Source organism: Asterias amurensis, chromosome 8 (genome assembly GCF_032118995.1).
Source record: "Asterias amurensis chromosome 8, ASM3211899v1".
Classification (NCBI taxonomy): domain Eukaryota; kingdom Metazoa; phylum Echinodermata; class Asteroidea; order Forcipulatida; family Asteriidae; genus Asterias; species Asterias amurensis.
Genome location: NC_092655.1, coordinates 7,985,790 through 7,999,592, shown reverse-complemented (window position 1 = coordinate 7,999,592; position 13,803 = coordinate 7,985,790). Strand labels below are relative to the sequence as shown.

The following is a 13,803-nucleotide window of genomic DNA, read 5'->3' as shown; positions in this document are numbered from 1 at the left end:
TAACTTTATATTGCATTTGGCGACATCTGACTCATTTTCACAGAGTGGGTCACTGCACTGTACTTTATACTAATTGAGATTTAAAGAGAGATTACCAAAAGCCTACCCTTTAACTATATGGAAAGTGTATTGACGACATGTGGTTTCTTTGTCTGGCTCTTGGTTCAACCACAGGCAGACAGTTATTTTAGGATCAGGATTAAAAGGAAAAAATGCTAAAAGTAGGATTCAAAATTGACAACCCAAAGTGGAACTCCATTCTTAAATTATTTGACCTGGTGTTGAGTAGACCACTGGAACTTGGGCAAATCAGAGTACAGTTGTGTTTACCAAAAACAATCTTGTAAAATGAAACAGCCTACTACATGTACATGTACATGTATGAAGTGGGAGAAAAATGCTTGCAAAAGTGGGATAGATCGTCTCCTTGGTACGATACATTTTTCAGCCACCATGTTTAGCAATCCGAACCAGCTGTAGACTATGTAGAGCCAGGGCTGCAGCAACAAATAAATACAGATCAGCTTGTCCAAAGGACAGGACAGGGAGTGGACAAATTAGAACGATTCAGGCACCCCTTCCACTACAGAGTAGTGACTGGCGAATCAGAATTCACAAAATGAATCCTGAACCACAGAAACTAATGTATTTAAACCAAGCGTCATTAAAGACAGTGGACACTATTGGTACATTGTGTAATTGTACATGGTACATGGACGAAGACCAACATTTAGGAAATACGCTCATTCCTTTGATAGTGGCATCATAGATCGGGAGCAAAAGTGGCAGCAGCAGATTTGTTTTCCTGACTCAAAGTAAATTTAGACAAGTTAGTGATAGAAAGTGACTATGACGCAGATGATGTTGTAGCCGACTTGCTCGGTCTACAAAAAAACAAAAGGTGAAGATAAAAGAAGTGACCTACCCGCGTACAAGCCTGTAGTTTCAGATATTTCTGCCATTTTGTTTTTGATAAACAAATTTAGGCTAACTTTATGATCAACAATTTCACTTGAATACCTGTTATTTTATAATGGTATCTTTGAAAACTTAATTTTGAGAGAGTTAACTCACTTACCATTTTTGTGTATGATAAATAAGATAAACATTTTGAATTACTTTTAAAAAGTACTGGTGAAAAGAAGTGACCTACCGTACCAGCTGGTAGTTTCAGATATTTTGAATATAACTTTGATCAACAATTTCAGTTAAATTCCTGTTATTTTTTAATGATATTGAAAGAAGTATCTTTGCAATCTTAAATTTTAGGGACTTTACTCATTTACCATGTTTGTGTATGATAAATTAAGCATTTTGAATTAATAACCCAAAAGAATACTGGTTAAAATGAAATTGATTTGACTGTAAGACCTGCTTAAATGACTGTTGTAGTCTGGTAGTTCTACAATTTTTTAACATCTCAGCTAAATAATAATTTAATAATGTAGCTGTTCACTTGTGGAAAGTCTTAGCGATCATTTTGCAATACATGCGTAGCTCTATTAACCTGTGTTTTAAACAAAATAATATATGGTCCATGGCGTCATTGACTTCATTTACTTTATTCCCTAACTCTTTTATGCACAATGGGTGAATAGATGTAGCCATCGCGCCATTCGTGCAAAATAATGCAGCGATTTAACAATAGCATGACGTCACAGGTGTGGGTTAAAGATGGATCATCTCAAATGATTTTGAGCCTAAAGCAGTTTACAAATCGGTTGAATACCACCATCTTAAAATGGATGTCATTCCAAGCAGTTCTAAAAATGGTTAGACCTAAGTGATATATGGCATCTATTAATTCAAGTTACCAGAAAGATGAAAAACGGACAAAAGTTTTCTCTCCCGACCCGTAAGTTGTTTTGAATCTATTGAATTCGCCGCTTTCACACCATGCGTGCGTGGAATTAATGCTGCATGCTGCTATAGATGATGATGTGGTAACTTTTGAAGCTTTTTCGACGCTGTTGTGACAGCGAGACGGTAAGCTACGCCGTGAATGTGCGTCGCAAATGTTTTGGATTAAAAAAATAACAAATAAATAACAGGAAAACACACCAGAAGTCCTTTTCACAAATTAAAAAACAAAGAAAAAACGCTTATGATTTTTAAATTTTTTTTATAGCGTATCGATAGCGTATCTGCAGATCAAGAGAGTGTCTGACTTTTTTGACAGTGTGGTCGCGGCACCCTATTTAATGCCTGGCTAGAATACTGTTAGGAGGTCCAAAAACTATAAGCTTCTGGGGGATCCCTAGATCAATCCACAAACCAAGTTTGGAGTTGATATGCTAAGTCCTTCTTGAGTTACACTGTATCACTCGGACAATGATTACACACACACACACGCACACACACGGAAGGACAAGGGAAGCCCCTTCGGCTGGCTTCGCCCGCGGGGCATAACAAATTTTGTTTTAAATAATTAACCGATGACAAGAGGTCGCAGAGGATAAAATCATCAGACCAAGGAAGGGGGCAACGGAAATAATTCACTATTTTTTAAAAACTTATTCATCAAGGTAAATCCGCCCCACGATATCTTTCAGAATGAATTTCAATTCACGTTTCTCATCATCATACTAGAAGTTGTGATGGAGTCAAACTTAATCATTCCAAAGTAGGCCCAAAGCCCAGTGAGAAATATGGTGATCGTGCTTTTTCTGTTTATGCACCAACCCTTTGGAATCAACTACCTACGTGTATAGGACCTACTCATTTGAGGACAATCATCAACTGTGCTATTTTTAAAACTCAACTTAAAACATTCCTTTTTAAAAGGCATTACTTTTGAATCTTTTTTTATTGTTTTATCTCATTTGTGTGTTGTTGTTTTATCTCAATGTTTGTATTGGTGATGGTCTAATCATACAATAATGTAATCTATGGGTAAAAGTTTCATGAAATCAGCTGCAGGGCTCTTTTACATGCAATACATAACACATAACCACTATGGCTTTTTGAACCTTCTGAAGAATGAAGCATTATTATGTCTCTCTCTTACGGACACAAATGTCAAGACTGGGACTCAAAGCCAAACTCTGCTGATCAGTAATACCAGGGCACTAACCCCTTGGCCACGACATGACCATTATTCAGATCTGACATGTTGCTTTGTCGGACACACCACATGTACTGACTCAATGGGTGGGCCATAATTATCCAAAACATTGTAGAAGCAATAGATTGACTTTACCTTTCCATTTTCTTTAGTTCCATTTCTGAAAACAGTAGCTCTCTTCATTTTCCTTTTAAACAACCCATGTGTAATGCAACATTGTACTGGCTCCTGTAAAAGGGAAAAAGAAGTTTCCAATCTAGGCATACGTGTATAAACCGTAATAATATTACACAGTATTTGAAAGTCTGATGAAAGAAATTGTAACAGGACGCAGTGACGTGACAAGAACAGACCAAAACAAAACACATTTCTCATTCCGAATCACTGGGAATTTACACGAAATAGAATCATTGAGAGCTTCAACAAAAATAAGGAATGTTAAAATAGAATTTGCTACCATCACTAGTGCATTGATGACAGCAAAGCCAGTGTTCCGACTGCAACATTCAGCATTACAATGAAGTGGACTCATACAATGTTCATATTATTAGTAAAACTATTTCCAAATTTATTTTGGTTTTAGCTGCAGACAAGTGTGCATAGCCATACAAGACACCTTTAACAATAACCACATAACCCAGACATGAACAGTTGCATCAGTCAAGGCTGTTTGATGGTTCCTTAGTGATGGATTCTGTGCTTGGGCCAAGTGCGTGCAATCATTCTGTCATAATGGCTCCATATTTGTTGATACTTACGTTGGGCATTGGTTCTCACTCACTCAGGACCATGAATTTTCGAATCTCTAACCTGTTTTATGATGAAGTTTGCACATCTGTTTTAAATAAGAAACAACAAAATAGAATTAGCTCTTGCGAACAACTTACCAACCAAATGGTCGATGGTAAAGTGCAAACAAATGTTTAAAATGGCCTGACGTTTTAACCCTAGCAGAGTCTTTCTCGAAGGCTAAATGACAACACAACAAACAGGAACAGGTAACTAATAAGTGGAACATAACTAGTGAAGTGAAAATACATGAATGGGGAGAGAAAGCATACAGAAAAAGCAAGTGGTTAACAATTAATAGGGGGACAGGGGGGTGAAGGGAAGGGACTGGCTTGACCACAAGAAGATGGAAACACAAAGGACAATATCAAGGGTAGGAAGAGGTTGGAAAAAATAATTAGTTAGTGAATGAGGCACAGGCTAAAAGGGGGATATCTGTGGGGAAAAAGGAGACGGCAAAACAAAAGGTTTATTAGTCGTTTCCTTCTTGGATGTTCAGACCATGAGGTTGAATGGTCTGAAGGCGTTTAATCCAGAGTTTCTCCCTACTCAAACGAACAGTCTTTCTGTGGTTGCCTAGTGCCTCTAGGCAATCATGTCAGAAATTGAGTGATTAGGAAGATTGAAGTGATGTCCTACAGATGTAGAGCACGTGGGGCGGGGAGAGGGAAGGGGCAGGGGGGGGGCAGGGGCGGGGGAACAGCACCTTTTATTTAACTGTCGCTATGGGACAGGATCATGGAGAACGGAGGCAGGCTTTAGAGCATGTGGGGCAGGGAGAGGAAAGGGGCAGGGGGGGCGGGGGAACAGCACCTTTTATTTAACTGTCGCTATGGGACGGGATCATGGAGAACGGAAGCAGGCTTTAGAGCATGTGGGGCAGGGAGAGGGAAGGGGCAGGGGGGCGGGGGAACAGCACCTTTTATTTAACTGTTGCTATGGGACAGGATCATGGAGAACGGAGGCAGGCTTTAGAGCATGTGGGGCAGGGGGAGGGGGAACGGCACCTTTTATTTAACTGTTGATATGGGACGGGATCACGGAGAACGAAGGCAGGCTTTAGGGGAGCCTCTAAAAAGTCGGAATAGTTGGAACATTCCGCCGGGAATATGACAGCGATCCAGTGGGCATACGGCACTGATCCTGTGGGAACACGCAAGCGGTCCGTTGTAACTGTGCAGTATGCTCAGCGGAACGTTCCACCGGGAATACTCTGGCATACTCTGCTGTAGGAACATTCCTGTGGATCGTTCCGTCAAGCACGCAGCTAGTTTACCCAATCGCGAATCAGCATGAGTGAGAGGAAAAGCAGTTAATTAAAGCCTATTAATTAATTTTATCAATGACACAGAATGAAATCACTGAAAATAACATTCACATTCTCTTAATTTGTACTTTCATTACCTTTTTATTTTCAAAACTGTTAAACTGTTGTATTAATTTACAAATTTGGTCCTTCCGCTCCGCTGATTCAGAATATCTCCATTGTGTGTAATAATGATTTGTATTTGAACAATAATATCTTGCATGCATTAGAGGTCCTAGATTGTCCCCGAATGATTTTAAAAAAAGCATTTAAGTATATTTAAGCCTAGTTCAGCTATAATAGTTTTACCATGGTACAGTGTATATCGATGTTAAATTAAACTTCGTTGCCCCTTGTCATTGCCTTGGTGCCCTTGAAATGTTAAAGTAGAAATTTACAATTTCCTCATAGGGTGCCCTTTGCCAAAGAGAAAATGCCTTGGTGCCCTTGCCCTTTCAAAAACGAGGCAAACAGCCCTGACTACAGTGTTGTTACCCCCCCCCCCCCCCCACGGATGTATGTGCAAAAAAACACAAAAATATAGCCTCATTTTAGGTAAGCATTATGACGTCATGCATAAATAATAAGAGAGGCGTATGGGACGGGATCATGGAGAACGAAGGCAGGCTTTAGAGCACGTGGGGCGGGGAGAGGGGTGGGGCGCGGGGAGAGGGAAGGGGCAGGGGGACGGGGGAACAGCACCTTTTATTTAACTGTCGCTATGGGACGGGATCATGGAGAACGGAGGCAGGCTTTAGAGCACGTGGAGCGGGGAGAGGGAAGGGGCAGGGGGATGGGGGAACGGCACCTTTTATTTAACTGTCGCTATGGGACAGGATCATGGAGAATGGAGGCAGGCCTTAGAGCATGTGGGGCAGGGAGAGGGAAGGGGCAGGGGGGGCGGGGGAACAGCACCTTTTATTTAACTGTTGCTATGGGACGGGATCATGGAGAACTGAGGCAGGCTTTAGAGCACATGGGACGGGGAGAGGAAGGGGCAGGGGGACGGGGGAATGGCAGCTACATTTTTTTCAGGGCACATGCATCCTCAAGCAAATTATGACAAACTGAATAAAACACGCCTTAAATCAAAAGTTTACACATGGGGACATTAATTTTTATTTTAAAACTCACGTCATCTAAACCTTTTTTGTTTTGGCAAACTGAGGGTGCTATTTTCCACATCAAATAGCCGCAGATTTAAATAGCCGCAGATCAAATAGCCGCAGAAGTTCACAGATTTACAAATAACTTACAGGGTTTACAGAAGGTAATGGTGAAAGACTTCTCTTGAAATATTATTCCATGAAATGCTTTACTTTTTGAGAAAACATTAAAACAATATAAATTCTCGATAGCTAGAATTACAGATTTATATTAAACACATGTCATGACACGGCGAAACGTGCTGAAACAAGAGTGGGTTTTCCCGATTGAGCCTAAATTTTCACAGGTTTGTTATTTTATATAAGTTGTGATACACGAAGTGTGGGACTTGGACAATACTGTTTACCGAAAGTGTATAATGGCTTTAATCTAGCGGGACCTGCGTGTATATCCGAACGGACGAAATGTCCGACAGACGAAATGTCCGACGGTAGACCCAGTAACTGGGTCGCTGTACTCCTTTTTTCGAAATTTTTACATTCTCGGTCGTACCGAGAATGTCAAAATTTCGAAACGGGTGTACAGCGCCCCAGTTACTGGGTCTCGTCCGACGGGTGAGTTGTCTGGTCTCCATTTTAACAATTTAGGCCCGACTCCTAGCCCAGGTTGGACGCCTCTAGTGCTGACGTCCAACCAGGGCTAGCCCGACTCCTAGTAGAACTATGGTTCGTTCCACTGGTTACACACCTATATTCCGACACCCCTATGTGCCGAAACCCCTATATTCCGACACCCCCATGTGCCGACACCCCCATGTGCCGACACCCCTATGTTCCAACAACTCAGCCTATATTCTGACTACCCTATGTGCCAACACCCCTATATTCCGACACCCCTATATTCCGACACCCCTATGTGCCGACACCCCTATGTGCCGACACCCCTATATTCCGACACCCCTATGTGTCGACACCCCTATGTTCCGACACCCCTATGTGCCGACAACTCAGCCTATATTCCGACACCCCTATGTTCCGACACCCCTATATTCCGACACCCCTGTGTTCCGACAATTGAACATATATTCCGTAACCCCTATGTTCCGACACCCATATATTCCGACACCCCTATGTTCCGACACCCCTATGTTCTGACAAGTTATTTTCGCACATTATTACTCTGTTGATCAATAACAAAAACACAACTTGTATTACAGCCAGGTTTCCTGGCGAATTTCGGCCAAGAAAAGGTTTGAATTTAAAGTGATGGAATCAAATTAAGATAATCGAATCACACATAATCGAATCACACATGAGGAGGCATGCATTTCATTTTTCGTCGTGTTATAAACATGAGTTATGGCTCCCCGAGTTAGCTGGCAATAAAATACTCGGTACTTTGCTATTGTTAGATGCGTGTCCATGTTGATAACATTTCATGAGCCTTCAATTTATAACAATTCCAACCCTCCCCTGCGTTTATTGCGCCGATGTGTAACTTCTTTCATTTGCCCCCCCCCCCCCCCCCAAAAAAAGAATTTTTTTTAAATAATAATGATAAGACTGAGGTCATTCACATTACATCTCGTTTCAGGAGCTATACCACACTTTCACCCATCTCAATTGGCAGTTTTCCAATAGAACCGGTTCAGAGTGTACGAGATCTTGGTGTCACGATTCAGAACGATCTTCGAACGGACATCCATGTGAGATGCAAATCTTCGTACCTTGCATTACACAAAATTGGTCAAATTCGCAATCTTTATGACAAGTCCACCACAGAAAAACTGGTTCACGCCTTCATTACATACCGCCTGATTTCTGCAATAGTCTTCTTCTTGGTCTACCTGACTCAGCAATCTCCAAGCTACAGCGAGTTCAAAACTCAGCAGCCAGATTGGTCACACGATCCAAAATCTATGACCATATTTCACCAATTTTCTCGGACTTACACTGGCTTCCGGTAATACAATGGATTGCGTACAAAACCCTCCTTCTGACATATAGCTGTATCCATGGCAACGCACCTACTTATTTGTCAGAACTTATTCACAAATACCAGCCTTCTAGAAATCTCCGCCAGGGTTCGACATTAACGCTGGTCCGCTGGCCAAATGCCAGTAGAAATCGCGTCGGACCAGCTGAAACCCTTTGCCAACTGGTCCGGCTGACCAGTCAAAAATATCGGCAGCGGTACTTATGAACTATGACTATTTTAAAAATATTTTTAGGCTCGAATAAAACGTAAAAACATTCACTTAAGGTTTGGATAAATCGTAAAAAAATTCACTCGAAGTGCCGCTGAACGCTGGCAAACTTCCGACAATCACGCATACACATGTGCACACAGCGCAAAATCCCATCATGCAACGCAAAGGCTCGTAGTCTTCGTATTAGTTCACGTGTGGCAAAAAGTGTAAGAAACATTGAACGCTAGAGGGCGTTTCAGAATATTCGATAGCGTGGGAATAGACGCCCTCTATTGGTTAAAATACGCGATAGCTTACAAAACTAGCTTCAATCGCCTCGACAAAAGACCACAAAGCAAAACACATTCTGTCAGCAGCATGGTCGTCGACAACGGAGCAGATTTCGGTGTGGGAATTAGAGTCTAGCGTGTTTATGAAAAACCAGCGAGACGGTGAGGCCTCATTCAACAAAAATTACCAAGTTACAATACTCTGGATGAGCAAAAAGGAGTATTTAATTGTGTTTAGTAAGGTTCTTCCGTCCTGATTTTGCTTAATTTGTTTTTGTTATTTGGGGCTTGTTTTTTGCGGGCGATTGGTGGGTGATCTAGTTTTGCTCCATGGTTTATGGTCAAATATAATGCGCGGTTGTTTGGGTTTTTTTGCGGGTTGATTTCAAGAAAGACTTGGGTTCTAGAATGCAATACCTCCATGGTTAAACAAAGGCGCAGTTGTTTTTGCTACTTTTAAATGAAGGTTTTGTTCACAAAACAGACGCCGGTATAATTGAAAAAAAAATACCGTAAAACTCATATGCTTCTTCATGGATGTTGCAACTATTTTCATGTCTACCTTTTGGGGGGTTTAATTTTCTGGACGAAAGTGGGAAGATTTTGGGAACTTCGGTTATCGGTACGATGTATTATGTTTATGAATACTTATTTAAAGTACAAATAGGCAATGTTTATACATGCGATTGCACGTAACCCTCTCCACCGTAGATTTGAAGGCAATACTTAAAAAGTTAATTTGATATTTTTAACAGTCGGTTTTAAAGTGGTTTTTTTTGTTAAGTAAAACACTAAAAAAAAATCATAAAAAAAGTTCTTTTTACTTGGGAATACTTGGATGTCGAGTGCTTACAATAAACCGTGGACTAAAAAAACTACCTAAATAAAGATCATATTAAAATTTTTCATTTGCTCTGACAAATAATTTGACCCGTTTTTAAATTAACTTTAATAATATTATTGTTTACATATTTTAAAAGAAAAAATACTCTCAAATTAGTGAGCCCCCTTACGAACACAATAACTTGGTACACATAAATTAAGTATGGCTTCCAGTGCAGTTAAGTTGACGTTGCAATTCATGTTGAGTTTTGAAATAGCGACGATCGGAAATCGAGTAGTTGGTATACAACAGTATACTTTTAGTTTAAAAACAAATATACAAAAATTGACGGACCAGTCAAAAACGTGGCGGACCAGTGAAAAATCAAGCCAACTGGTCCTGCTGGCCAGTTGAAAAAAAAGTTAAGGGCAAACCCTGTCCGCTCCCAATCACAATCTCTACTTGCCTGTTCATCTGCCTCAACTAAGTCTTACGGCCAACGTGCATTTTCTACGTCTTTTCCTACTCTTTGGAACAAACTCCCCCGTAACATCAAAGACGCACAAACTCTGGATTTATTCAAGTGCCTTCTCAAAACTCACTTGTTAAAGTCTATATTATTTAGTTTGTTTTTCTTTGTTGACTTCGTACAGCGCATTGGGACTCTGTGTGTAACGCGCTTTATAAGAACGGTTTATTATTTAATAATAATATGTTAACATTAACAATTAAGTCCTACCACCCCCTCCACTCCAGTCCTCTTCCAAATAAACCAAAGTTGCTATTTTTTATGGCAGAATAACACTTTTCATACAATTAATTAAACTCCTCTGGGGACTACATAAAGATAGGTTACCGGTACATTTATGTCACACCGTTTTCTTAAAAAATGGCTAACACATAACACAAAATATTGGTGCAGGTTGTCGAAACATAGGGTTGTCGAAATATAGGGGTGTTTGGTTCGTTGGAATATAAGGGTGTCGGGACATGGGGTGTCGGAATATAGGGGTGTCGGAACATAGGGATGTCGGAATATAGGTTGAGTTGTCAGAACATAGGGGTATCAGAACATAGGCGTGTCGGAACATCTAGGAATGTCGGAATATAGTAGAGCAGTCACCATTCCACTATCTATCGTCTCGTAACGAACCTCATTAAACTTCATAAAGTTCTACTACTTACTAAGTTACCGTAGTACTTTAGTTAGTAGAGTAGGCCTAGTTTTAGTTACTTTGGATTATTGTGAAGAAAGGATGGAGCTAGATTAAAACCATGGTTGTTATGTTATGTTTTCTCGTAGGAGGTCCTGTTTTCGAGGTGTCCCTAAAATCATGGCAAACCTTTACCTCTCTGTGCGCGATGTAAACAGTCCCTAGATAAAAATTGTGTGGTTTTATTTGCCAAGCAATGAGTCTCCTCTCCCTTGACCAAAACTTATGAAGATAATTAGGGCATCGGTTGATATATGAGTTTTATGACATCATTATTATAAACACATCAACAAAAGTAAGTCCCCCCCTAAACAATTCGTCATAACATCGTACGGTAAAACATTTTACCAATACAACTAATTGAGAAATAATTCTATGACATGTTTCCTAAGTGGTGTATGAAAATGAAAGATGTCCATGAATTCATGGCTGAATGAGCTCAAATGGAAGACAAAAACTGCCATTCTCAAAAGTCACAAAGATTGCGTTGTGTTGTTTACCGATCGCGATGAGACGAGAAGTTGCCTGCGTCACATTGACGGTTGGAGACTAGTGTTGAGATGGGTGTCGAATTGCAGAGCATCATGCAGAGTGCTGTGTTCAACCAGTTACAGCCTATGGTGGTGGGAGTGTCATGTTTTGGGGTGGGATAAGCCTTACCAGGAAAACAGGTTCAGGGTAGCTACTGCTTTGCTGGCTGGTGAAGGCATCGAGCGAATGGTGTGGCCGGCAAGTTCCCCCAACCTCAATCCCATCCTAGCCTTGCTCAAGGCAGTCGAATTATTCACTCCGAAAAAAGACCGCCGCTGTATAAAAACCCACCCGTATTCACTGTGCGTAAAACCCACCCGTATTCACTGTGCGTAACATCGCACGACACGATGCCCCCATACACTATCCGCATGCGGAGGCCGTCAGGCCGACAGCCTTGTAGGATCTGTGTTGAAGCCACTGACCTCATTACTATAATAAGCGAAGAGTTCCCACGGTCAGCTCATTACCATAATGCCCGCGAAAGACGAGACATGTTTACCTCACACACCACCACCACGGACGCATGATAGGGTCCAAAGGTCGTGATAAGGGAAGTGCGTGATTGGACGTCAAAATGAATAATTCATTTGCCTCACATCCTGTGTTGTCTGATAGGTCTGACGAACGATATACATATTCATGAGCTGCATACTAGCATATCCTCGAGCCCCCCCAATTTCGTCCACTATTGGAATTTTTTCAATACAACACATTAAAACGGGAAGATACAGATCCGACAAGGCTGTCAGCCTGACGGCCTCTGCATGCGGTTAGTGGTGTACGAGTGCGATGACTTGTGTGAACAGTATTCGTGCGATGTGACAGTGTGTATACGGGTTGGTCATTCGGTGTGATCGCACACACCATGCACAGGGTATACGGCGGGTGGGTTTACAGCTGCGTCTTTTCGGAGCGAATAATGCGACTGCCTTGAGCAAGGCTAATCCCATCCCTGTGGGACCAGCTGAAGCCAACACCAACCTGGCTCACCTGTCCCATCTTCTGCAAGTTCAGTGGAATGCCATCCCACAGCGGCAGCATGTCACCAGACTGACCAACACTATGACGATGCCAGGCGGTCAATGACAGGCGTGGTGGATACAGGCGTTACTGACCTGTATATTTGATAAACCTTTGTGACTTTTGAGAAGAGCAGTTTTTGTCTTCCATTTGAGCTCATTCAGCCATGAATTCATGGACATCTTTCATTTTCACACAACACTTAGGAAACGTGTCATAGAATTATTTCTTAATTAGTTGCATTGGTAAAATGTTTTACCTTACGATGTTATGGCGAATTGTTCAGGGGGGGACTTACTTTTGTTGATGTGTTTATTTATATTTTTTTCCCAATTCAAAGAAAAAGGCACAATACCGTGAAAACTGGTAAGAGGATAATATTATAAGGATTAGAAGTAGAGCTAGGACTAGGAGGGAGTAGTTGCGTAATTGCAAAGAACAACATTGAACGAGTAAATAAAATTAATTTTTTATCAACTTCGTACCTTTCGTGCACCTCTAGTTTTCACCTCAGCTTTTTACATCCAGAATTGGACTTTGCTCTGAGTACCAGCGTAGATGTAGATTTATTTAGTCAATGGTCAATACGTCTAGTATGGAGTTAGAATTTGTAGCTCACACAGACACCGTACATGTTACAGAGTGCATCGCGCACCACACCAGAGCTAGAGCAAGCCAGCTGCTTTTAAATAGCGCCCCCACTGTTGGTTTGCAGTGAGTGTGAGAAATAACCATAATTAATGTCCCCCTTTTGAATCAATTTAGAAGAAAAACAACAATTCCTATCAAGTTCCCCCTCGGAAGGTTTAGGAGGGCAACTACCAAGTGGTTATTTTACAGTGCAGAATTAGTTGCCCGAGGGCCAGGGTGCTTTGAACGACCTACTCCATGCATGGATGTATGGTACCACTACGGTGGCTACACGGGGTCAACAAGGAAGGGATCCGGAAGAAGAGAGCCCATTATCTTAACATGCGATAGCCAGCGTTTACGAAGTAAAATGCTCCGGGTCGGGTTGGGAGCTAACATCAAAGTCTCGAATTCAATTCAAATATTTTAGTGAGAGAAATAGCTTACAGTTCAAAAACTTCAGAGGGAGCCATTTCTCACCATGACCCCCGCTGCATTTCCATGTCCAACTGCGATCCGAAAGGAACACGTTGCCTTGGATCGGTCGAGGGTTAGTCTGTGAAAAAAGCGTTCGAAACCGTTTGTTATGAAGCGTGGTTAGATAGTTAATTCATGGAGGAAGAAATTTAAAAGTAGAAGATAATGATCCACGCAACAAACATGCCTCGAAATTTACGCACGGTTTTCCTTACGTCGCGACAAAACACAGCCCAAAATAGCATCATCACAATAGCCCACAGGTTGGACTCCTCCGATGTGGCACTGAACCTGACCAACCATGGAGGTACAAACATGTCTACCTCCAACGGGAACACTTTCATTGGACCATTATTGGCTG

The 13,803-nt window shown here is 41.4% G+C and overlaps 1 protein-coding gene across 3 annotated transcripts in view; it reads right to left on the bottom strand.

Annotated features, from left to right (window-relative positions):
- LOC139940503 (BTB/POZ domain-containing protein KCTD9-like) overlaps positions 1 to 13,355 on the bottom strand; it is a 76,379-nt gene extending 63,024 nt beyond the window's left edge. The window contains exons 1-3 of one of the 3 annotated variants that reach the window (XR_011786459.1): positions 12,821 to 13,355; positions 3,823 to 3,899; positions 3,200 to 3,292 (exon numbers count right to left, since the gene is read on the bottom strand). Coding sequence is in view for 2 of the 3 variants with exons in the window: in XM_071936790.1 (XP_071792891.1) it covers positions 3,200 to 3,292; positions 3,823 to 3,831 (102 nt within the window). In the remaining variant the exon portion in view is untranslated. Of the gene's footprint in view, positions 1 to 3,199; positions 3,293 to 3,822; positions 3,900 to 8,076; positions 8,978 to 12,820 lie in introns of those variants that run through there. The other 2 variants (XM_071936790.1, XM_071936791.1) reach the window with 2 other exon arrangements.
- Positions 13,356 to 13,803: the final 448 nt, after the last annotated feature.